The 24,772-nt window shown below is 39.6% G+C and overlaps 1 protein-coding gene across 5 annotated transcripts in view; it reads left to right on the plus strand.

Annotated features, from left to right (window-relative positions):
- KCNQ5 (potassium voltage-gated channel subfamily Q member 5) overlaps positions 1-24,772 on the plus strand; it is a gene marked incomplete at both ends in the record, with an annotated part of 274,706 nt that overhangs the window by 204,515 nt on the left and 45,419 nt on the right. For all 5 annotated transcript variants that reach the window (XM_084203207.1, XM_084203203.1, XM_084203206.1 and 2 more), the window contains 2 exons: positions 4,600-4,726; positions 24,174-24,349. In XM_084203207.1, the coding sequence (XP_084059333.1) occupies positions 4,600-4,726; positions 24,174-24,349 (303 nt within the window). The remainder of the gene's footprint in view (positions 1-4,599; positions 4,727-24,173; positions 24,350-24,772) is intronic.

Here is a 24,772-nt window from a genome sequence, read left to right on the forward strand (position 1 = left end):
CACCTGCTTCATCATCAGCAAATTATTTTCAGTTTTAATAAGCAGTTATGCTAAAGAGTGAGAAAACTATTATATAAACTTTTTTTTGCTGTTAAAATGTTATGCTTAGGGAAATCCTTGTCATTACAAACTGCCTGAGAAGCAAGTTAATGTAAACAGCTTCCACAAATCATGTCTCCTAATTGGATAACAAAAAGGGGGTCAGGGAGCAGGGAAGTGCTGGATTTTACAAAGTAGGCTTAATTTTCTTAATCATCAACCCTGTTGATTAGCGTCCTCCAGGACCTTTGACTAACAGAAACCTTGCTCTGGATGACCTCTTATTTTCTTTTCCTGCCATTTGTGTGAACCTCGTTGTTCCAGTGGTGTAACCACCCAGGCACACACAGATGTAAAAACCTTCAGGAGTACCCAGCTACCGAACCTTGTCAGCCCAAGGGTGTCAGCCTTGCTTCTCTTGCATGGTACCCCAGGACGACTGGAGCTGCATGTGCAGAAACCTTTCAGAAGGAAAAGCTCATCAGTTTGGATGAACTGTGCTTTGAGAAGGAAGAGAAACTTTCCACTGTCTGAACCACCAATGCATCTGCCATAGCGGTTACTGGGAGGTGCTAACTGGGAGCTTGGACAGCCAAAAAAGTGACAGATTGTGGTGACTCTGGTGTAAGGCCAAATGCAGCTGTGATTGGAAAAGGATAACAAGACAGGGAAAAGGCAAGAAATGGCAAAGGCCAATGCCCCTCTGCTCTACCTAGGAAGGGAAGGGTTAGATTTCCAGTAAATCTTTACTTGCTCATCAGTTCAAATGCAGCCTTGCTTAATTTTGAAGTGGGCCAGATTTATAAGCAGTGCAAGATTTTGCCATTCTGATGTAAATGTTGTTTCTCATTCTCATAAGTAATTCAAAATTAATGATGTTCCATTATATTATGTGTAGGACAGAGATACTTGGAATGCATCATTTCTTCACTCTTTAAGTCTACAAAGCACGAAGTCTAATGATTTATTCCATCACATGCCTTTCCAATTATGTTCTGATCTTCTGTTTCAATTGCTAAGGAACAAAACCCAAGTTATTTAAAAGCCTAGATTTATGCTTAAGTTGGCAATAAGCCTTCCAAATGAAATATGAAAAAATAAAAATCCTGATCTTGTTTGGGATGCATCCTTCCAATTTTTGTCCACAGAAGACCAAAAACCTTGTAACTTTACAGCTGCCATAAGGAAAAATACTGTCATTCCCCAGCCTGTATTAACCCTGACAGGGATTTGCCTTAAAATTTTGACTGAGTGCCCCAACTACTACAACATTACTTTTTTACACAACGGTGTGGAATTCTTTGTCTCTCTCTGGTTTTGGCCTGAACCAATCCAAAATAAAACAATGTTGTGTGTACTGCTATGAAGGGTTTTGTTTCAATGCATTATAGGTTTTTTTTTCAATCCTTTCTCTTTAGACTTTATTATATTTTATATTTATTCCTTTCAAAATTATGATTTTATTTGAGGAAGTAGAGTCATTAGGATATAAAGATCAGTTTGAAATATCACTATTTCAATCAATGCAAAAATAAGTGTGAAACTACATCTACATTTTCTTCAATGTTTTTCCTTTTTTTAAAGCTTATAGCATACTTGAAAATCTTGAGAAACTTGTTATGAGTGGAAGAAAATCACATGTAGCATTTTTAGAAGCAGCAGTTTCTTTTAGCATCCCAGTGTGCAGAGACGTATTTACTGTATTTGAGATCAATATAGCTACAGTTGTTATATTGCTTAAGTAGCAGAAAAAGTTGTTTAAGTAGTAGAGGCCTTAGTTAATTTTGAAATGGTATAGCCATGCATACATTTCTAATGGTTCTAGAAATGATTACTTTTTCTCAAGGAATAAACAGAGATATTTCACATTGTTTCCTCAAGAAAACTCTTATACTCTTACTCCACCCACTAAAAAACATTTGAGAAAATATCTTTTTGCTCTTTTTCTCTCCCAAAATAGATGTATCTCCATGAAGTTCCTCTTTTTAGTATATGTGTTTGTGGGTGAGAGAAAAATCTGATTTCTGTCTCTAACACCCAAAGGCACCATGTAGTAGTACACAGACTCAGAAACATGCTTTCAGCACACTATAAATTTTCTCATCTTTGTCTCACTGAGCAAGCATAGCACCTAGTAATGGCTAACAATAGTGCAGGTGATAAATACAAAACTGCATAGCACTGGTAGGAACCAGAAGAGGAAACTTTCCAAAAAAGTTGCCTCTTTCCAACTCCTCCCAGCAGTTTTGCGATACTGTTTGAACTGACTCGAAGCTGTGGACTCGTCCTTCCAGGATCCCTGAGTACTTTTTGTCCTTGCCAGTTCCCCATCAGAGGCCCTGCCAGGGTTGGAGTAGAGGAGAGGACACACTCCTGTGTGTGTGGATCAGCTTCTGGAAGGTGCCTGGGACAATTTCACTGTACTTACAAAGCGTATCACCCATCTGTACACACCGTGTGCTTCCAGGGGAACAACAAACTTTATTCAAATGAAATGTGATTAAGTTTTAACAAGAAAAGGATTTTATTGGAAGCAAAGAATTTTTCATGCTTCTCAGACCTCCTTTCCTTCAGTATCTCTCACCCTATCCCAAAGAAGAAACTTCTTTAGGAGAATCAGATGCAGGAATGGCTGGATGCCTGCCATCAACACTCATAAATTCAGAGGCACCATCTAACAATGTGTAAAACAGATTTGACAATTCATGATTTAACTAGCACTATAAAAGTGGTAGTTAAATAACTAAAATGCGTATTCTTCCTTTTTTCCAGTTGGCTTCCTGTCCATTTTATTCTTGGCCTACACAGAATTTCCTACAAGGAAATGTACCACAGGGTAGCCAACTATTAGGAATTATTGTTACTATATGGGGAACTTTTTCAGTTTTGTACATAATCCTTTCTGAAGTTGTGCAATAACACTGCCCATGGAATTAAGTTGAAGTTTCTTGTAGTGGAATAAAAAGAAAATCCTGAACAATCACACACATTTTTCCATGTGTTATTTTCTAATAAAAAATGTGGCATTTTCTTCAGCCGCGTTTTAGTAGAGGGATCTTATTCTACATTTGTGACTTAGATATTCAATATGGGATTTACAAAACCAAAAATGAAGACACTGAAGAGGGCTCTAAAAGTGCCTTTCAATGTAATGTAGCTACACAAGCTGACATGTTTTAGGAAGGAATAGTATGTTTTCAAATTGTTCTTTGACAGCAAAAGCAATTAAGTCCACAAGGTTTCAGTGGACTGCCACTAATCACAATCTAGTAAAGAATCATTACATGGCACAACATTAATAATGCCATTTGTTCAGGTAAATTAATGCCTGAGTTGACACATTGGCTTGTAGAGTTCTAGGGTCTTGCAGTCTAAAAGCATGCAAAATGTTTATTGGGAAAAAGTCAATATTGGATCAACCCTACTCTTACAAATATTCCTTTATTTAATTCATTTGCGGTGCTTCTTTACTGGTATCACATTAGCCCTCATCCTGCAGGAATAACAAATTAATTGGCTGACAAGGAACAACTTACTTCTGGACAGAAAAATACATTGGACTGCCAAATAAAACACAACTTCCATCCTTTACTTCTTGATGGGCTGTTTAAGAAACTCCATCAAGTACTTGTCTCCTTTTGTGAACAGACAGATTTTTATTTTGTCATTTCAAAACACATGACTTTGTGATGGTATTCCCGGAGAATATCTAGGTTTGTAATTCCATACAGTGTGTATGTACTATCACTGCATATTATTGGCCTGCAGATCTCCTTAGGGTGTGGAGCTGAATTATGCTTCAAGCTCTATTACTGCACTATTACCTCACTGTTGGGATGAAAATTTTTTAGAATAAAAATTGCATAAATACATGTTGATGCTTTTAAAATAGACAGTCTTAAAGAAAACTCCAATGAGAAAGAAAAGAAGGCCAAACAAGCAAGGCAAAATTTCTAAGTGCTTTCATTCACAGGTTGTCCAGGGAAAGCTATGCCTAGGGTGGGCATTAATTTATTGCCTTACAAACAATTACATACCCGTTGTATGCAATTACACCTGCATGTACCTTAACCTTCTGCTAGGAACAGATTCATTTCCCAAACTCATAATCTCAGTTACTTCTCCTGTATATTGCAGCAATGAGAATATGTCTCTCAAAACTTTTAGCCTTTAAAGTAAGAACTAATGTTATGGATGTGGGTATGGAACATTTTTTTACTAGCTGTGTAAACTACCTGTGCTCTGATGCCCGACATCCAAAGTCTTCGAGTATTTTGCTCTGATATTTTTTGTATTATTCAGTTTTTGAAAATATTTAGTAGCAAATCTTAGCTGACACTTAATGTTACTCAGGTTAGGCTTAGACCTTTCACTGTGGAGCTCTGGAGACTGTGCTGCTTGTAGATGTGTAGCCATCCTGGGGAGCGGGACCCCAAGTTTGGCTTGGTATTTCAGATGCTCAAGGAGGATTGTCAGACACAAACAGTAGTAGCAATAAGTTTCCTGATGCTTATGAGTTGGTTATCTGTAACAGGCATTTTTCTTATTTGCCGTTTCTAGGAATTTGTCATGATTGTTGTCTTTGGTTTGGAATTTATTATTCGTATCTGGTCTGCTGGGTGCTGCTGTCGGTACCGAGGATGGCAAGGAAGACTGCGCTTTGCGAGGAAACCGTTCTGTGTGATAGGTGAGTGTCCCGGCTCTAGCTGATTCTGAGATGAGCATCTTCCCTCTCCTGTTTTGTTTCTGAATGAAAACTATGGGAATCAGGCTCTGTTTACAGCAACCAACTGTAAGCCCAGAATAGCTGTGTGTCAACTCTCATCCGCCCAGGGTTTCTTTAGACATAAATCATGACATCCCTAAAAACCAGCCAGTCCATGTTTCTTACGTTCTCCAGAAGACATTTTCCTATGAATCTCATACATAGCTGGCCTATATATTGGATAAATGAGGGGTTGAGAGCTGATTTCATTGAAAATCAGAGGAGATGTATGCTTTGAATGGACACCCTACATCTTGTACATACATGCATAGATACCACACACATATGCGTGCATATCATGTTCTTCTTGTTTAACCTCTGTGATCAGACACTGCAAGAAGTTTGAAAACCTCCCTAGAGACATCTTCTGACAACGTTGCTGCTTCCTGTCTTGCTGTTCTCTGCACGACAGTCCACATTTCAGCTCTGCAGTGACACTAGCATAGGATACAGCATTGTCTTCATTATTTCTTCTACATCTATTTCAAGACACTATTCCTTCCCTTTTTTGCTCTAGAGTTTCTCTGTAACAATGGTGAATAGACTCACAACCAGTCAAAACCCTATTTTGAAAATGGATCTGCAGGAAAACAGTTTCCCAATAAAGGCAGAAATCAAAGATGAACTCATCTGATAATTTCTTATTTTTCAAATGGTTTAGAGAAAATGCTTTTTATCAATCACCTGTGAAACTCGAGGATATCAATATCCCAACTTCTCCCTCAACTTACTTCCTCTCTCCAGCCTTTAATTTCATCTGCCTGGATCTCAATACAACTTATGGATCAACTGGGGCAGGAAATATGTCCTTCCATACATCTCTACAGCAGGTAGTACAGGGAGTCATATGCCTACAGCCATGAAACACATGGGTTTCAGTGTAAGCAGTAGTTGAATGCCATCCTGGTAGATGAATGCCACCCTGGTCTAAACAGGAGTTACACAATGTTCCTTGGCATGGCAGACCAGTACACTGATTAGGCCTAATGTGTAGAGCAAGTTTTTTTTCCTTCCACCTCATTCCCTGGTAAATCCACACTTTGTCCCACTAAGCCACTCCTGCAATGAAGAAAGTTGTGTGAGCAGCTAGGAAGACGCCCCAGACTGTCACCCCCTCAGAAAGAAACACCCCATCTATGCTGTTTCATGAAACTGTGGGAGAGGGGCAAGTATCAGGATTGGCATTTGGTTTTTTTGGGCAGCAGGGGAGTTGGATAGATACCTTGCCAGGTCACACACTTGCCCCAAGATTTCCATGCCTAGCAGAAAGTGGAAATCACAAAACATGGCTACCTTCCTTAACCAGACTTACCATTATTCTAAGATTTTATGGTGGGTGCACTAGAAATTTTGCTGTAGTCAGGTTTTGTCAGGGCCCAATCATAAGAAAGCACCACTGTTAATTTAGTAAAATTAACTTACTACAGCAATTTAGAACTTACTAAAAACACCTTTGAAGATTTTGAAGTTACAAGAACCATTTGACTTCTCAGAGTGTTTGTTTTGCTACACTTCCAAATGCCATTGTATAGAAACACCAGCAGTTTGTTTGATTCTGCTTTTTCCTCCCTTTCCTGTCTCCACTCAATTGGCAATTTTTATACCAGTGATTAGCTTCACTCTGAGGTGTTAATTCTCAGCAAAACTGAATGCAGGAGTTCTCCCTTGTACAAAATTCTGCATATGTAAAAGACATAAATGTGGTGCTTAGGGACATAGTTCAGGGGTAGACGTACCAGTGCTGGGTTTACAGTTTGACTCAAAGGGGCCTTTCCAACCTAAATAATTCTATGATTCACAGGGGGACTGTATAGATTTCCATGCTTTCCTTAAAATTACTCATACCTACCCTCCTACTTTTGGTGAAATAGTTCAAGCAGATCTTCAGGCACAGATCACAGATCACCCACGGGAGGTGGGTTTACTTCACTTGATTATGGTATTTCCTCCTTTCTCTGAAATTCACCTGCTCTTCTTGTTTCGTGTATTTTTATGTAAGCGGTCCCTGGTCTTAAAAGCATGTTTTCTGCCCCACTTGGAACTCTATCACTTAGCAGAATTAATTAGTAGAGAACAGTCCCTTGCTTGGGGATCTCTTCCTATGCTGGTGCACTGGATGGAAAGGCAACTTTGTTCTGCAGCTTCTGGAAACTAAACCAATAGCTTGAACTTCTTGCCATTGACTGTTCTGCATGTCTCTTCTTCTATTTATTGACTCCATTTCTGGACTTTAGCATCCCAGAAGGGAGTTTCTGATGTTCTGATGTTCAGCATCTTTCCAGATTTGAACTTCTGAGGAAAAACCAAAAGTATTGGTTTTTCTTGCTACATAAAGTAGTTATTTTCCTGATGCCTTGGCTTTGCAGTCATGGCAAAGTGTGAGGCAGCAGCAGAGGACAGGAGCCAGAGCACAATCAATGGATGATTATCTCCCTTTACTCATCGCTCACTAGACCATATCCAAGATGCTGCACTCCATTTTCCCCCTCCAACACCACACCTGAACAACCTTAACAAACTGGAGTGAGTTCAGTGAAGCCATGAGGATGATCAGTGCTGGAGCAATTGTCCCATGAGGACAGGCTGAGAGACCTGTACATGTTCATCCTGGAGAAAAGAGGGCTCCAGGGGGAACTCAATGAAATCAGTGCTAAGGTCTCCCTAAGAGAGATTCCATGGCCAGTTTGGACCTATTACTTTTAATTATTTACTTAGTCATCCATTCAATTATTCTTTCCGTTTATTGTTACAGGGGAACAATAATATTTTAGAAGACTTAGTCTGTTTACTATTAATTAAACTTGCTATAGATCTCCGGCAGATCTTTTCCCTGATTATTTTTTGGTGATTAAACACAAATCACATAGGGCAGTGGCCTAAGGGCTAGAAATAACAAATTTGAGGATTGCCCCAAAGATAACATTTAGACAGCCTTTATTTTTTCCATTAATAACATAATAACCAGAGAAGTTTTATTCAGGGCCAAAGCTCTGTGTTTATATTAGTGTGCCTGCAATGTCACTACTCTGACAAATTAGTTCGTCAAGCATCACTGTGTGCTACCAGGTTAGTAATTACATCAAACAAATTATTTGACAGTTTTGTACCCTTATTTATTTCTGAAAAAAGTGTAGTATTAAAACTTGCTTCGTATTTTGTCCCATGTTACCTGACATCCCTCATTTTCTCTGATTGTATATGAGCTTGTGTGCATAACATAAAGGCCACAGCAACGCATCCTTATAGGCACATAAGATACTTAAATATGTATATATCCCTGCAGATCTCAAATGTCACAGGTATATCACTCTGAGGCTTGGCTGAACAGTGTTGCTGTGCTGCATTGCTCAGAAGAGCAGCAACCCAAGCAGTGCATATTCTAACTGCTCTCTGGAGCCTTGGAGACCAGGGATGCTCACAAACCAGGAAGAACTTAATGCCTGTGCCTGAGCTCACTGAAGATCCTGAAAATAAAAGAGGACAAGTCAAACTGGGAAGATATATGACATCCACTCCCTGTAAAGCCATTTGGGGACACTGAAATAAATGAAGAGTCCCTTGTCCTTCCTCTGGCAATGGGCTTCCAGATGGTGGTATGTTACCTGACAAACTTAAACTTCTGGCCACTCTCCTATGTGTAAAGAGGATTTACCATAATCGTCTGACACACATATCACAGACTCAGTGGGATCTCAGCCTGTGAGGAGCAGCGTCCACTTGGGGCACTGTAAAAATATTTAGGAATAATAAACAACAAATTCTTGGTCAGAAGAGTCAGATCCTGCTGACCTCACCTGCATGTCTGAAGTCCACTGAGCTTTCAGAGGAACTTCTTTCACTCCACTGACTCTGTAAGAGACTTTGGGACTCCTGTGTGAGAAAGCCCAACAAGAGCAAGTGAATTTTTAACATAGAATCATAGAATATCCTGAGTTGGCCCACAGGGATCATCAAAGTCCAACTCTTGGCCCTGCACAGCACCACCCCCAAGAGTCACACCCTGTGCCCAAGAGCATTGTCCAAACACTTTGTGCACTCTGTCAGGGTGGTGCTGTGATCACTTCCCCGTGGAGCCTGTTCCAGTGCTAACCACCCTCTGGGAGAAGAAATTTTTCCTGATATCCAACCTAAGCCTCCCCTGACACAGCTTCAGGCCATTCCCTTGGGTCCTGTCACTGTCACCACAGAAGAGATCAGTGCCTGCCCTTTCTTGTCCCCTCTCAAGGAAGCTGTAGCTGCAGTGAGGTCTCCCCTCAGGCTCCTCCAGGCTGAACAGACCCAGTGCCCTCAGCCGCTCCTCACACGCTTCCCCTCAAGGCCCCTCACCATCTTTGCTGCCCTCCTTGGACACTCTCTAATAGTTTAATGTCTTTCTTACATTGTGTGCCCAGAGCTGCCCCCAGCACTCGAGGTGAGGCTGCCCCAGAGCAGAGCAGAGCAGGACAATCCCCTCCCTTCCCAGCTGGTGATGCTGTGCCTGATGCCCCCAGGACAGGGTTGGGTCTCCTGGCTGCCAGGGCACGTTGCTAACTATAATGCCTAAACTTTACTCAACTTAAAGCTGGGGATGGAAACTCCTATTACAGAATTTTTTCACTTTAAATTTGAGCCTACTTCTAGCAATATTACATTTCTCCAGGGCAGCTACACTTCCTGGTGGTCCAGCCGAGTGAAAGATTTCATGTATTTCAGTTAGTCCATTAGCAGTTTCACCACAGCTGCTTCTATTTTACCTCTAGTCAAGCTACAGCATGATGGAAATGTCAAAAGTTCAAATTTTGTTGAGGCTGCAGAATGAGCAAATTCCCAACAGGAAGCTTAAGTCCATTATCTGTAATCAGGCCCTTGAACTTCATGGCTGGCAAACCTTGTTTCAGAGCATTAAGTGATAGCAGCGACTGTTGCTTATTGCTGGATCTATTTTTCATTAATTAGAGTGGTAATGAACCATCATGGGGCACTTTTGTCAAACCTTTATAAACAAATCCATATCTAGTGTGTTACAAGATCTTCTGGACATTTAATTTGAATTATTTCAATATATTTGTGTAATAACACATTATGTGTCTGTCACCTTGGTATTTAGACACATCATATAGTTTAAATACAGACAGATGGTAACTCTGCTGCTCATGATAAACAATATAAACAGCCCCTTTCCAGTGTAATTTGAACTCTAAATAACCCAGACATTGTCTGTAATTAAGTGTATCCTTGACCAAGAAGACAAATCTCACATCACATCTCATTATAAATCCCAGAAAAAAAAGGCTACAGCCAATTTCATGTCTGGGGACCTTCTGCCAGCCAAACTTGAAGTCATCTCAGACACATCCTGCCCACTCCACTCTAGAAAATACTCTGATAATAATAGCAGTAGTAGTAGTAGTAGTAGTAGTAGTAGTAGTAGTAGTAGTAGTAGTAGTAGTAGTAGTAGTAGTAGTATTTAGATTTCAAACCAAAATTTCCTCATATAATTTTAGCAGGCATAATTCTGTGCCATGAAAGAGATGCTCTTTAGGCTAGATCGGTCCCAAATTATGTAGGCTTTTAAAACAAATATTTAGTGGCATATCTTCATGTTTGACAGTTCTAGCAATGCAGTTTTTAGAAACATGTAGAAAAAATAATGTCTGTTTAATATCATCTCTGGGCCTTATCCTTTACTTTTGCTGACTAGTACCTTTGCTGCTGAGTAAGGTAACCTTTGCTGGGATTAAAGACATCAGGTTCTGATCCCCTCTTTCCAGAGGGGGAATATATTGTACATCTGCTGTTCAAAGGAAATTTAGTTTGGTACAATGCAGTTCACATTGAAGTTTCTTTCTGGTATAAGCTAGAGAATTCAGCAGCCTGAGTTTGTTCATGCTGTGTTTTTTTGATCTTACACCAATGTCAATATTGTGTTTGTGACATAGAGTAGATGAGCCCCTACCATGAACTGGGCAACCTGGGACGAGAAGACTAAAGAGACAGGGTTGTGGTAGAAAGGCTATTAAAAGATACTGACATTTTATTTAAAATAATTTATTTTTAATAATAGAATTCCTGCACTAGAAGGCTATAAAAGATATTTTCTTAAGCATGAAATCATTATCCATTTTGAACAAGACTAATATAACTCAGTACCTGCACTGAAATGTTTATAAATTGCTAATTAAGTTCCCTTTTGTTAGGAAAGTGTCCTAAAGTGAAATATCATAGTCACATTTTTTAGAAATAATGAGACTCTTGCCCATACTCACCCAGATTGTGTATATGATTTAAACAGTCTTTCAAATTATTATCTCTCATATTTGAATTTCATAAAATACTTTGTAGTATAATCATAAGGATAATGATAATGATAAGGATAAGGATAATGGTAATAATAAGGATAAGGATGATGATGATGATAATAATAATATTATGATATTAAATGCTACCTATTATAAAATATTATGTAATATGAAAGTGTATCATAGCAATTCCAGTGCTGTTTATGAGCTGTGACTTGGAAATGTATGATAAGGAGGGAAGCAACTGACAGACCAAGCAGCAGTCAACCTTTTCTGGTTTAAGTCTTTGTGGGTTCAGTTTTGCTCACATTTTTTAGGGACTGGCTTTAAACTTGTTGCTACTAGAGATACCCAGAATGTGAAGTTGCTTAGACAAATACCTTTATTTTCATAATTTGCCTTTATTTGATTTGATGTTCACATCCTGCCTTACTATGCTGAATTCCCATCATGTTGATGGACAAGATAGTTTCTCAGATAACCATAAGCATGTGTAAGTTTGGCTTTTCAAAATTAGGTAGTTATGAGTATAAACACTGGTGTGGAAGTTAGAGGTCAACAGGACTGTGCCACATCCACTTATCCACCTACTTGAGTGTATGGGGTCTCAAAAGTAGAAAAATGGTTTATTTTTCAAATTTTATCACTCTTAGCATCTAAAAAAACTTCTATTTTTTGTGACATGAATAACATGTCAGAACATAACTGATATGCAATAAAATTCTCAGCTTTCTTGGCTTCTTTCCAGATGTTGTGCTGAAGATCAGCTGCTCTGCTGTGTGACATTCTTTGTAACTCCCATTTCAGATCATCATCAACTCCTGCCTGTAGCTTCTCTCTGAGAAGAATTGATTCTTTGTACAAGTTCTGCTTTTGCAACAGTGAACTGTGCTTTCCAGGCAGAAATCTTGATACTTTAGGAATATTTTTATATTGGTCCAGAACAATCCCCAGAACATAAGACTAGGTGTTCGCTATTTGGGCTTTTGCAGCTGCCCATTACTTAAATTCATTACATGAACACCCTTGGCACTCATGTATCCTCTCACAGGGCTGTGATACCCCTGGCTTGCAGCACTGCTTAGTTAAAAGACACTTTTACTGTGTCCCCTATATTACTAATATGCCATAATTACTGAGGGGTGCTTTGTCAGCATGTTACCATAAATTTGAATGCTCATTCTTTGGTGTGAGATATTAGATGGCTGTCAATCTGACTGTTTGAGCCATGATTAACTCTCTCACAAGGGTTAGTCAATCAAATCCTGCTTTCTCTCATGGTGTCCCAGCCTCACCCCTGTCAGCCCAAATGAAAACACTAAAAGAGGTCTAAGTGGAGTAATTGCATTGGCATTCACTGCAGGAATCTTTCCAGAGTTATTTGAAGGCAACTATGGGAAACATATTGAGAAATGATAAAGAAGAAAGGAAAAAAAGGAAAAGGAAAAAAAGGAAAAGGAAAAGGGAAAGGAAAAGGAAAAGGAAAAGGAAAAGGAAAAGGAAAAGGAAAAGGAAAAGGAAAAGGAAAAGGAAAAGGAAAAGGAAAAGGAAAAGGAAAAAGAAAAGGAAAAAGAAAAGGAAAAAGAAAAGGAAAAAGAAAAGGAAGGAAAGAATATTTCAGTTGGAAGAGAGCTACATTGATCATCTAGTCCAATCACCTGGCCAGTTCAAAGCTGACCAAAAGTCTTAAGCATGTTATTAAGGACATTGTCCAAAAGCCTCTTAAATAATGACATTCAAGGGGCTTTGACCACTTCTGATCTCTTGCCTTGTTTGACAATCCACCCTGTAAATAAATAGCTCCTAGTGTTCAGTCTCTAGACACCTCTAGGTATTGTATTGCGGGAAACAACCTCATTCATGATTACCTGTATTAAGTCCACTTTCACCAATTCTTTTGCACAGTTCTTTTAACAGTTCTTTTTTCATTCCCCCTGCAGCATATGAGCAGGCAACATGCTGCTATTTCATATTTCCATTTCTTTTCTTCTTTTAGTTCATAATTATCTCTCTTATAACTGCTGGATGTTGTGATTTTATTGCTCTCTTTGCTGAAGACTAGTTTGTTTCTCTCAGGTCACCCCTGTGTGAGTGAGGTCTCCAGGAAAAGGGTTGTTGGTGCAGTTGGCTAAGAACAGCAAATTCACTTGGCTTGACTATATTGTTGTTTAGAAACACAGAGGTAGTTGCTTTAGAGGTAGTGTTTGTTTCTTCACATGCAGTCCTCTGGCATCTACTCAGCTTTAATTTGTTCACTGTCAATGCTGACAGTTTAAAACATAAGCTTTGCACACTGTTACACTCAATATAATCAAATTGATAGCCAGATGTCTTCATCCAGCCTTGCCCCTGACTTATTAGAGATTGCAGATCTTGAAGAAATGCAGCTTCCACAGATGTTTCCCCTCTTTGACATCCCTTCAGATGCATGTAGCCACCAGCACTGCTGAAGTGACTGATGGGCACAGTAGTCCAGTAGGAGTTGCAGGAAATCTCTGTTTTAATGATCATGCCCCAAATGGTTACATTCCAACTGCTACGTTAGGGAAAGACTTGTGAAAGAGACAAAACACAGGTTTTGATTCCTCTTTTTTACACCTGCTATAGTACACACAGCAGTAAGGAAGGACTTGACAATGTAATGATATTGTTACACTGCGTAACAGAGTTGCAGTATTTGCATCTCGAGTTTAACAGGCCTAAGTAGAAATACTTGCATATTTCTAGATGGCCATTTGGGCATGTTCTGCACATTTTAATTTCCTCCCATCCCTAGCACTTAAGCACCAGGCACCCATAGCCTGTTGTTTCCCATTAAAGAAAAATTACAATTTTTATCTTTAAGCCCTGTGCTGATAGCTCAAAATTGAGCTTTGTCCTTTGTTGATATTTGGGATTGCTGTCAATAACAGATCCAAGGAAGGTGACCATCAGATCAGACCCAGATCAGCCTGTGGAAGTTCCTAAATGGTGTAAAGGAAGCCACTCACTTTCACCCTTGTACTGGTGCCCCAATGCATGTATGTGACCACCTGGGCAGCAGCCACAGCAAAGGCAGAGCTCCTTCTGTCCTGGGGCTCCCCTTTGCCAGCCCAGTCTATTCATGGCCCCCTCCCAGTGGAAACTGTTTCATTTCAGATGAAAATGTCACAAGGCAGAGTGGAGAGGCTGTCCCACAGTATGACATAATCTACAATCTCATTTTGTGATTGTCCCTGTCGGGTTTGGAAGGGTGATACCAAATTATGGGGTTTTTCCTTTCTGACAACCACTGAGCAGTGCCTCTATTTCTTTCTTCAAATCCCCTGCACCAGGAAGTCTCAAGTGTGGCTGTGTAAGATGCCCCACCCTAGTGTTCTCCAAATTACATAAACCTTCTTGCTGAGAGTTCTCCCTCTTAGGCTGCTCGGACACAAAGTGCAGGTGGGATGGCAGCTGAGGGGAAAGAGTGGCTGGAGAGGTCTGACTCTGTATGTAATCTGAATAAACTATGTACAGAAACAGAGTCCCAAGAGGCAGTCACCCATTGTGCAGACATCCAAAATAGCTGCATAGGTTAGAAATGCAAGTTCTGCTTTTAGGCAGCAGGGAGAGGGGTTTGCCTCTGGAGGGAGGCTCAGAAAACTGAATGTAGGAACTCTTTCAGCCAACACTGAGGGACCCATGGTACTGCCTTCAACATCTGTGTTAGATAAGTCAGCTAGATACTGGATACCTTCTGTTTCCCCATCTCCCCGTGAATTTGAGAGCAGATTTTTAATACTCTCTTCCCTCTCCGCCTACAAACAGGTTCTTCCTCTCATCAGAGACATGTTTTTTTCTCCCTGCTCATTTCAGCGTCTTTACTTGTCAGTTTCCACCCATCCACTTTCACCTACACACCACGGATTTTTCAGTTCCCACCTTTCTTTGGCCTTTCCACTCCCATGCCACTGTATCACCTTCACTTTATCCACAATCTGGGAATGTGTTAGATGAACATTTCCAGACCCTCTGCCTACCTGCCCCTGCCTCAGGTTTTAGAGCATGAAGCCAAGGCCATGAAAGTGCACGTTCCTGCCTGCAGACTCCTCCCCTTGTGGCTGCAAGGATCCAGCACGGACATAGCAATGCTTCCCTGCAGGGCTGGATCACACAGGAGTCCTGGCTGGTGTCTTTCCCCTTTTCTGACTAGTGCCAGAGACCCCTAATGATGGTGTTAATACCTATAGCCCAAAATAGCCAATCACACATGGAGTGATCAGTGGCTGAGTCACACAAGAATTTGGATCCCCTGAAAAATCTAATTCCAGCAATTCAGGGGAAAACATCCAAACTTGTCTTTAATTTTCCCTGGTTATTCCTCTATACCTCAGAGCAATGAACTTTACAACTCAATTACAATTCAATCTTGTATTTTTTTATCAAATTTAAATTGTCTTTTGATCTCGCTCTTATAAGAAAGGGTAAATGGGAAGCCTCCAAATGACCTTCTTATCTTCCACTAGTTTGCATGCCTCTATCTCATATTTGTCTTCTGACTAACCACTCCTAAATTATTCAGCCCTTTCTCCACACACAAGTCTTGCCATGCTGCAGCTACTTTGTTTTTTTCTTGACGATTACTTTGTGGTTTGCTTACAGCCTGATGTAATGAGCATCCTCACTCCCCAGGGGCATGTGTCTGGCATCCTGTTGCCTTTCCCTCCAGAAACCTTCAGATGTTTTTCTCTCCACTGCAATAGCCTTCCTCACTAAGGTCTACTGTCATCCAGCAACATACAGCCATAGTAAAGTGACTAACAAACCTTGCTTTCCAGTGCTTTCAAGGCAAAAACTGTTTCTGCACAGAATAAGTGAAGATTTATGGGAAGAATCTGCACGTTTTACTTGCAGCTTGGTTCTTTAGCTGAACAAAAATCAGGCTGGCAAACACTAGGTCGAAGCTTTAAGTGTTTCTGTCAGCCTGTCTTAAAGCCAAACAAAACTTGCATTTAATAAATACTACTGTATTCCTTCTGGCAGGTATATATTAATTATCTTTAAAATCAATTATTGGGAAAGGTTAATTAAGTATAAATTCATGAAAAGCTTGCAATTGAACTTAATCTTAGCTTGCAGGAGGCCCTTAGATTTTTAAGATTTATTGAGCCAGCTGTTAATAGCATGAAAATGTCTGTTGAGGACTTATTCAGTCCATAGAAAGATTTTCTACTCCACAGGGCCATGAACAATAATTGCAAACAGTACAAAGGCAGGTGAAATGTTCCCATGAATGTTGTTATTCTTATCTGGACTAAATAAAATATGGCAACCACGGCTACAGCTTAAAATTCAGTACTTGTTGAGCTACTGTGGTTCTCATGCCATGGAGAAGTATTTTGGCTGCCTACAGCAGAAGGTAAAATGACATTATTTGGATGTATTTGCCATCATGGTCCGACTATATGCTACTTTTACACAGGAACAAGGTACATATACTTCTAATACACTGAAACAGTAGTGAGCAGCATTGGTTGATCCATTATTGGGCATGGAATTAGGATTTCATTATAAAATTTTTTTAAATGCCAAAAGGAAAATCTTGCTCATCTTCATTATTCCACAATTTAAAAAGGAAATATTTAGTTTTTACATCTAAAAACTATGCAGTATTGCCTTATTAAAAATACTCCTTTCTTTCTGGTTCAGAAATTGTTCGGAGTACCAAGTTAACTTTAGTTGTATTTGATTTGCTTTCCTAAGAATTATCTTTGACTTGTTTCCAGTTCTCTCTCTGCCAGAAAAGATATCTTTACATATTGATGAGCTGTTTTTCTAAGTAGACCCACTTTATTATATAAAAATAACATTTATTATTCCAGAAAGAGGTTGTCTGTATTTCCAGGAGGTTACTTTCATTTCACATTAAAATAGTTTGCTACTCAGATGATTCCAATATATTGCAAATAAAAACGATAAAGGGAAAGAAGGGTCCAAGGTGATTCATCTATTTCATTTCTTCACCGGGGTATTGCTTAGCTGATGATAAGAAAAATCCAAGTTTCTATGCACAGATCAGTTTTAGTGGACTCCTCAAAATGGAAGGCAGTGACTAATGTAGCCATTTTCCACTATTAGAAAAAAAAAATCAGCAGAGAAGAAGCATTAACCTCTGGATTTTTTTTTAATTCCACTTCAGTGCCTAGGCAGTAGTACAGATTTGTGTAGAACTTCTTTCTCTTGTATGTGCCACTACAGTACATTACTATCTTCCTGTTTTTCAACAGCAATAAAAGTCAATTTTCACACTCATCTGTGTTTATCTCTGTGAATTATCTTGATAGGCAATACCAGCTCACTTTCCTACTTCTAAAAATACCATGTTGTTTTGCATCTTGCAAAAAGATTAAAAAAGGAAGCAAAATCACCAACTTGTTTTGCCTGCAATGACAATTAAGATGATTTCCATCCAGATGGTGTTATGTATTTGAAAACACAAAGACCTTTTGGCTGGAGTGACAACAACATCTGCAAAAATCAAACATCATCATCCATCCCAAGAATTTCCTGAAGATATCCTGCCAATTACTTTTACTAGTAGGTGACGATTAATCGTAACCTGTCTGGCATCTGAGCAGAGATCTGATCCCTGACCAGAAAGAAAAGCTATATTCAGACAGAGCTGAAAGCAAACTTTGCCAGGACCCTAGATCCTGAGCATCATTATTTTTAGAATATGCACAACCCAGATTATCTCATATTGCTTTGGGGGGGTTTTGTTGTTGCTGGTGGTGTTCAGGCTTTTTTTCTCTGTAAAACTGAGGCCTTGTAGGTGTAAATCTGCTCAGTTTCTTGTGGGAGGTACAGAACTCAACTTCCTGCCTTGCCCAAATCACGTTAGAGATCTTCAGGTGATATAATTCAATGAGTGCTATTAAATTGCTTTTTCGAGGGGGGTGATTATGGGCAGAAAATAATGCTTGAGAATATCATTTGAGGGTGAATTCAGGTGACCTCAAAAGTCTGCATGTCTCCAGAGTAGTCTCTAAAAAGCCAGTTTTCAGATTCTGGCAATCATGCAAATACTGACTTTTACTTTGCTGATAAATAGTTCTTCTCCCAATGAGATAATTTACAAAACATGATCACACACGTCATCTTTCTAAATATGGCAATATTATTCATCTCTCTGTTCAGAGATATAATTGCAGGTAAATATATTAAAAATTCTTGGTTTCTGGGATAAATACTTATGCAAGATCACTGTAAGTTCAGCCCATATTTGACCAAATTTTTCTGTCACAAATACGTGAAATATCCCACTGATTTTATAGTAAGGTTACATTTACATCCACCTGGTAAAAACATTACATTTACCTCTTTTTAATATAAATGTTGCAGCATATTCTATTCATGTTTTCTATTCTTTGCCCTCCTGAGCTGGTAGAGGGAAGTAGTTAATCCCTTTTTTCAAGATAACAGCAGTTTTCCAGCCAGTTAATAACCTTTTCTGCCCTCTGACCATTCTGAACAAGTGCTCAAGAAATAGTGATCCAGTTCTGTCCCTGACTGCATACTGCTCTATTAGGGTATTCAGAGCCTTAAACTTTATTAATGTCTTTTCTTCTTGTTGTTTTTGGTTTTGGTTATTTTTTTTTCTAGCCCACAGAAGCATGAAGTACAACAATGCCCAATATTTTACTAGGCTCAGCAAAATGGCTGCTGCTCCAACAGTCAAGTTTGTGTAAAAAGACTTTTTCTTTTAGGAATCTGAAAAAGTGCAAATTTATATTCAGGTACTGATGTATGGCCAAAGTCCAGTGTCAGTCATCAGGCTTTATCTTAAACTGCTTTGAATTGCCAATTTATATGAGTTTAGAATAAAGCCCATTGAATGTATCCTTTTTTATCATATTTCTGTAGTGTGATGTGCTCAAGTACAGTGGTCTGGAATATGTGTTGTGTTAACTTTGTGCTTTAGTGTCTGGTTAAACTTCAAAGTACATTTCTACATTGATTAGATGATACCCTTTGGTTGTGGCCAGCCAGCTGTAGAGATTATTGAAGACAAATTGAAGAGAGTTCTGAGAATAGCAATAAGGACTGGGAGGACTGATATCCAAAGAGATATTAGAAAAACCAAAATGCTGGTCATTCCTCCCTACCACCACTTAGTGACTCAGAATAGAAAGCTGTTACTATGTATTGATTGCCCCAAATCTCAATTAAAACCTATTTAAACTCCTCAGCAAGTGAGAATAATTGTTCTCTGAGCTGCCATAGGCGTGCCTGACCTGGGCCATGGTAAGGAGAGGGAGCTGATGTCAAAGCTGGCTCGTGCCCTTAGTGGAGCCCAGGGTCTCTGTAGCACCACAGAATCATAGTGCTGGGGTTTTTTCAAAACTAACTTTGAAACTGAGGATAATGAACTGTCCTGAGAACTATTCAGAAATGACCACTACAAACTGTCCCTTTCTCTGGGTCATGGATGATAACTCTAGCTCAAAATTAGACCTTAGAAGGACAGCCTAAGGGTTGGTGATACAATTGCCCAGTTAATTTCCTTTGTGAGTTAATACAGCTGCAGGCTAGATAAAACAACCTTTTGAGATTTCTGCTTAATTCTGCAGTTTTGGGGGCAGATATGCCCTACTCATGTCCTGGTCTGTTGCCTCTCTTTACTGATCTGTAGCTGGTGCAGACACAGTAATTGACAGCCATTGACATTTCCTGTCTATTCTTAATAAGAATGCGTGAACTCTGAGAGTTTTCTGTGAACTTATAGCAAATACTATTTTGATGACCTAGTGATGATCCAAAAATGATTAAATATTATTCATTTTTCTATTCAGATAAAATAAAAGGAAAAAAAATCACAAGATTCATTTAACCTGTATTGTCTCAAAGCATCATTCGTATTTAGAGGAAAGGATGTTTCAACATATTAGCATTAAATGCAGGCAGCAGGCAAAGCTCCTATAAACATATTCTTCTTTTGAGATTATCATTGATTACACTTCCCAATAATCATAGAATCACAGAATAGTTTGGGTTGAGAGAAGCAAAATCTAGCTCCAGCCCCCTGCCATGGGCAGGGACACCTTCCACTGGACGAGGCTGCTCAAAGCTCCATACAGCCTGGCCTTGAACACATCTGGGAAAGGAGCATCCATTCCTAAGCCTCTTTCAGTTTAAGGCCATTCCCCCTTTTTCCATCATTGCCTGTTCTTGTAAAAATCATCCTGACATTCTTTCTGTAACTTTAGAGATTGCCCTGAGGGTATATCAAGGTGTAGGGACATGGCACAATATCAAAGTATAGCTTTTGGTTGAAGAGAGGCTTAATATTTTGGGAGATCATACATTAGCTTAGGAAAAAAATAAACAAAGGGGTAAATGTACATTAGGAACCTCACTGTTTTAGTAAGTTATTATAGAGAAGTTTGGAATTATACTGCCCATTACTCAATCTCACATCTGAATCTTTTCTGGTGCTTTACAGAAAGATTCAGAGTGAAAATTGAGAGCCCATTAAATTAATTGAAATATTGCTATTTAATTCTACCTGTTTTCCTACTTTTGCCTCTAAAAGATAAAGAGGAAAATAGTAATAAAAGTCTGGGCAAGCCTTCTTAAAATACAGAAATACCACAGAGACTTTAGGTACATTCACATGGAATATAAAAGGAAGTTCAGAATAATATTTTTCTCTCTTTATTTAAAAGAGGACAAATGCCACCTGAAGCATATTGTATAAAAGTATGGCACAGAGCAAAATTATAATATATTTAACTTTTCACTTTTTCCAGGGTATGTTTAGATAAGAAAATCAAGCAGTTTTAACATACTCAGAAGGAACTTTCAACTATTGCAAACTTTTCTTAGGACTCTGATTCCATTCCAAGAAGGGTTTATTTTGATTTATCTTACACATGTTCCTAACAAGTTAAACTACACTGAAATAATGTGCCTGCCTGCCTTCCCTACCTGCTAGAGAAGCACATCCAGGAAGGACAATGGATGCATTCTTACCTTCCCTATTTCCAGATGAAGAGTTAGGGATAGGGTTTTGGTGGGAGTTGAGCATGTGAAGAGTGAAGAAGATGAGAGAGCAAAGTGTGAAAAAAACACCACCAGCTAGGAGGATTCTCTTCCCTTCAGCTGTTTTTCAAACAGGTTCCAGTGCATTTTCTTCTCCCTTTTTCCTCCTCCTTTTTTCCCTTTAGGGAGAACCTCATCCCTGCCCTCCAGATAGAAGAGCATGTGCACGTAGATAACTCCTTTGGACCAATGCTTTTAAAAATGGAAAAGACAGCTGTGCTACTGTTGGCTTCTTCATCTCTCATGTTCACAGGGGACCAGAGACCCTCAGTGGGGCAGAGGGCTCCCGGCAGTGCAGGGCAGAGGCTGTACTCTGTTGGCAAGGCAATTAATTTGAATTTTTTGCAGTGGGGGGCCTTCACAAAACTCTGTATTATTAAAAAAAAAAAAAACTGTCAGGGCTCTGAAATAAGTAGGAATAAGGGCAGGAGCAAGTCACTGAATTTTTAAAAACATTGTCCTATTAGAAGTGGTGGAGGGAGACCAAAACCCCCAATAAGTATTTTAATAATTTCTGCATAATTCCCAATATTTTGGGTGACCTTATTCTTTTTTAAGTTCTAAGAATGATTTTTAGGGACTTACACTGCTCTTCTAATGATCTCTAACTTGCTGCTAGCCAGTCACCACTAAAAAAAAACTGCTGTTCCATTGCTACTGCTCTTGGAGTCACTGGGACATGACAAGATCACCCTGCCACTGTGTCAGTCACCAGGGACACTGCTTTTTCAGCACAGTGCATATTGCTCAAGACATTCCAGCACCTTCTATGTTAGTCTTGGATCCAAATAAGCACAACTAAATATAGAAAGAAGTTTGCTTTAGGTGGGTACATGTGTGCTACGTGTCTATGCTGGCACTATAGTCACTCAGGATCTAGGGTTTAGTTCAGCACAGTACAGGGGTGCCTGTCCCCTGTTACATGATATTCCCTACTCCCCAGTCACTTCTCCTGAGGAGTATAGCTTTTCCAGGTCCAAGAACATAGCTGCCAGATCTAGGGGATATCTCAGATACCTTAAGGGATCTCAAATGGCGCTGGACAAATAAATTTGGGCAGCTGAATTAAGCCTTCCTTGTGCCAAGCCCAAAGTGTGAGGCAGCTGAGCAGCCAGCAGAAGCCTTCCTGAGGATTAGCTGCACCTCTCTCAGCTGGCGTGATTACCTTGTGCTGCTTGGGGAGTTTAGACACCTGCTTCACATGTAGACACCTAAATTTAAATATCTTCATGTGAAGCTAAATCCAAGTCCATCTATTTTTCTGATCTCCGTTAGAATTTGTGATATCCTTAACTTTCTTCTAGACACCTAAATTTAAATATCTTCATGTGAAGCTAAATCCAAGTCCATCTATTTTTCTGATCTCCGATAGAATTTGTGATGTCCTTAACTTTTCTTAGTCAGTTTTCCTATTTCCCAGACCTCCTGCATCTGGTTGTTGTGAGCTTGAGATTTCTACTGTGCAAAGACGCCACGTCCTCTTCTGGCTCTTCTTCATCTCTGAACTTGCTGGATTCAGAAGCAAATCCAGCATTTTTGGTACCCAATTATGTAATAATCACCTATGATCCACCTGTGTAGTAGCCAAAGACATTTTAAAATGTCAGAGCATAAAACAGGCAGAAGGTCAGCCTAGGCCAGCACAGGATGTCAAACAGCGACACCAGCCAGCCCTGAAGAGCCGGGGAGGATTGCACAAGCAGGGCAAACACACTGTGATATTTCTCTACAAGAGTTTCTCAGCCCCCAGCATCTGCTACTTGAAGACACTCTGAGCCAGAAGTGGGCTTTTGGTATTAATTAGCCCAGGATTAAATCTTCTCCCCTAAGACCATCCAGCTGGTTTTAAACCTACGTAGATTTCTATCCTCTTCTGTCAAAAGTTCCACAATTTATCAGGACAATCCTTAAACCACAGAAACAGATTGTCTGTACCCTTGGAATTGTATTGAATCACTTTCTGGGTCATTCTTGTAGGAGCTATGCTAGGGACAAGATGTGTGTTTCTACCCAACACAAAAGAAGTAAAACTGGTATCAACAAGAACCTGCCTTCAATTATTCACCAACAAACACGGATTTAGATTATCCTTGCATAGAAACATACAAACACCGCAAAACCCTAAGATTAAAATCGGGTATTTCTTAGAAGGGCTCTTTAAGCTTTTAAAGTTTGCCGGGGAATTAATCATGAGGTGAGGAAGAACAGAGCTTGTTCTGTGTTTTTTTACTCCATGCATAACAACATGTCTACCGCAATCCTTGTAAAAGGACATTATGCCTTCTCACAGCATCCATGTGCCATCACTCTGCTGCTTCTCCTCCTCTCCCCTTAAATGCTGTTCTGGCTCTAAGGGCAGCTGGCTGATTAGTTTGTGCACACCAAAGTCACTCACTGTTTGAATCTGTGACCTGAAGAAATAAATCCTAACACTTGCTGAACTTCAACTAGCTTTCCAGGCTCCCAGCTAAAGGAATGCTTCTGAGTACCCAGTGCTGTATTTCCTCCCTTCCAGGAAATGGTACATCAGGGCAGTTGTGTCCAGAAAGTACATTCCTCAAACACACAGTGCCTGTTCTCACAGGAAATTAGTACTGTGCTCATAAGTCCGATTCTACCAGACTCTCACCTCTGGGCCTGCCCCATTTTTTTCTTAGTTTTCTTTTTTCTTTGGACAGAAAAGTTGTTATGGAAAGACAGATAAAGAGAAAAAGTTCTAATCCATCAACTGATTTGTACAGTTTACTACATCAGGTTTCAAAGCTCCTACATGAAGTTTCTTCAAGACTGCTTCTTTTATCCATATGCTTTGAAAATTGTCACCCTCACTTTTCACCCTGGAGACTCCCGAGGTAGTTTTTTACACCAGCTCTGATTTCACATCCCTATTTCAAACAGGAATCTCTGTGTTTTGGATTCCCACCCACTATAGGAGTCTCTCTTTTGTCCTTCTCATTCAGCTCATGTAGATGTGCGTGCTTTTTACTGACACTTGGACATTAATGCTTTCTGTAATGTATTTCTTTCAGACATCATTGTTCTCATCGCTTCAATAGCAGTTGTTTCTGCAAAAACTCAAGGTAACATTTTTGCAACATCAGCACTGAGAAGTCTTCGTTTCCTACAGATCCTTCGTATGGTGCGCATGGACCGAAGAGGAGGCACTTGGAAATTATTAGGTTCTGTAGTTTATGCACATAGCAAGGTATGTAATCCCAGATACTCATTTTGTCTGGTTGATATCTTCACTTGATGGGATTCAACAAGAGACCAAGGAAATAAGCATTTATCAGTTTTCAGCAGAATACCCAAAATTTTCCAAAGTAACATCAATTGTAATATGAACTAACACAGATACACCAGGCCATGTTTAATGCTGACAGTTTTTAGAGATCTTGAAAATGTTTTCCTTGATGGGCAGCTGTAATTTGTTATATGTTGGGGACGTTGCTGAAGCATCAAACCTTAAGACTAGATCTTGTCCACTTCCAGAGAAAATTTGCATCCATAGGGAAGTACTTGACTCATAATGCACAGATGCCAAAAAGGCATTTATGTAGATATTTTCATGATGTCTTCTTGAAATGTCATTCTATTCAGTCCATAAAAGGGGAATTGATCTCTTTTC

This window comes from Fringilla coelebs (genome assembly GCF_963513975.1).
Source record: "Fringilla coelebs genome assembly, chromosome: 3".
In the NCBI taxonomy this organism is placed as follows: domain Eukaryota; kingdom Metazoa; phylum Chordata; class Aves; order Passeriformes; family Fringillidae; genus Fringilla; species Fringilla coelebs.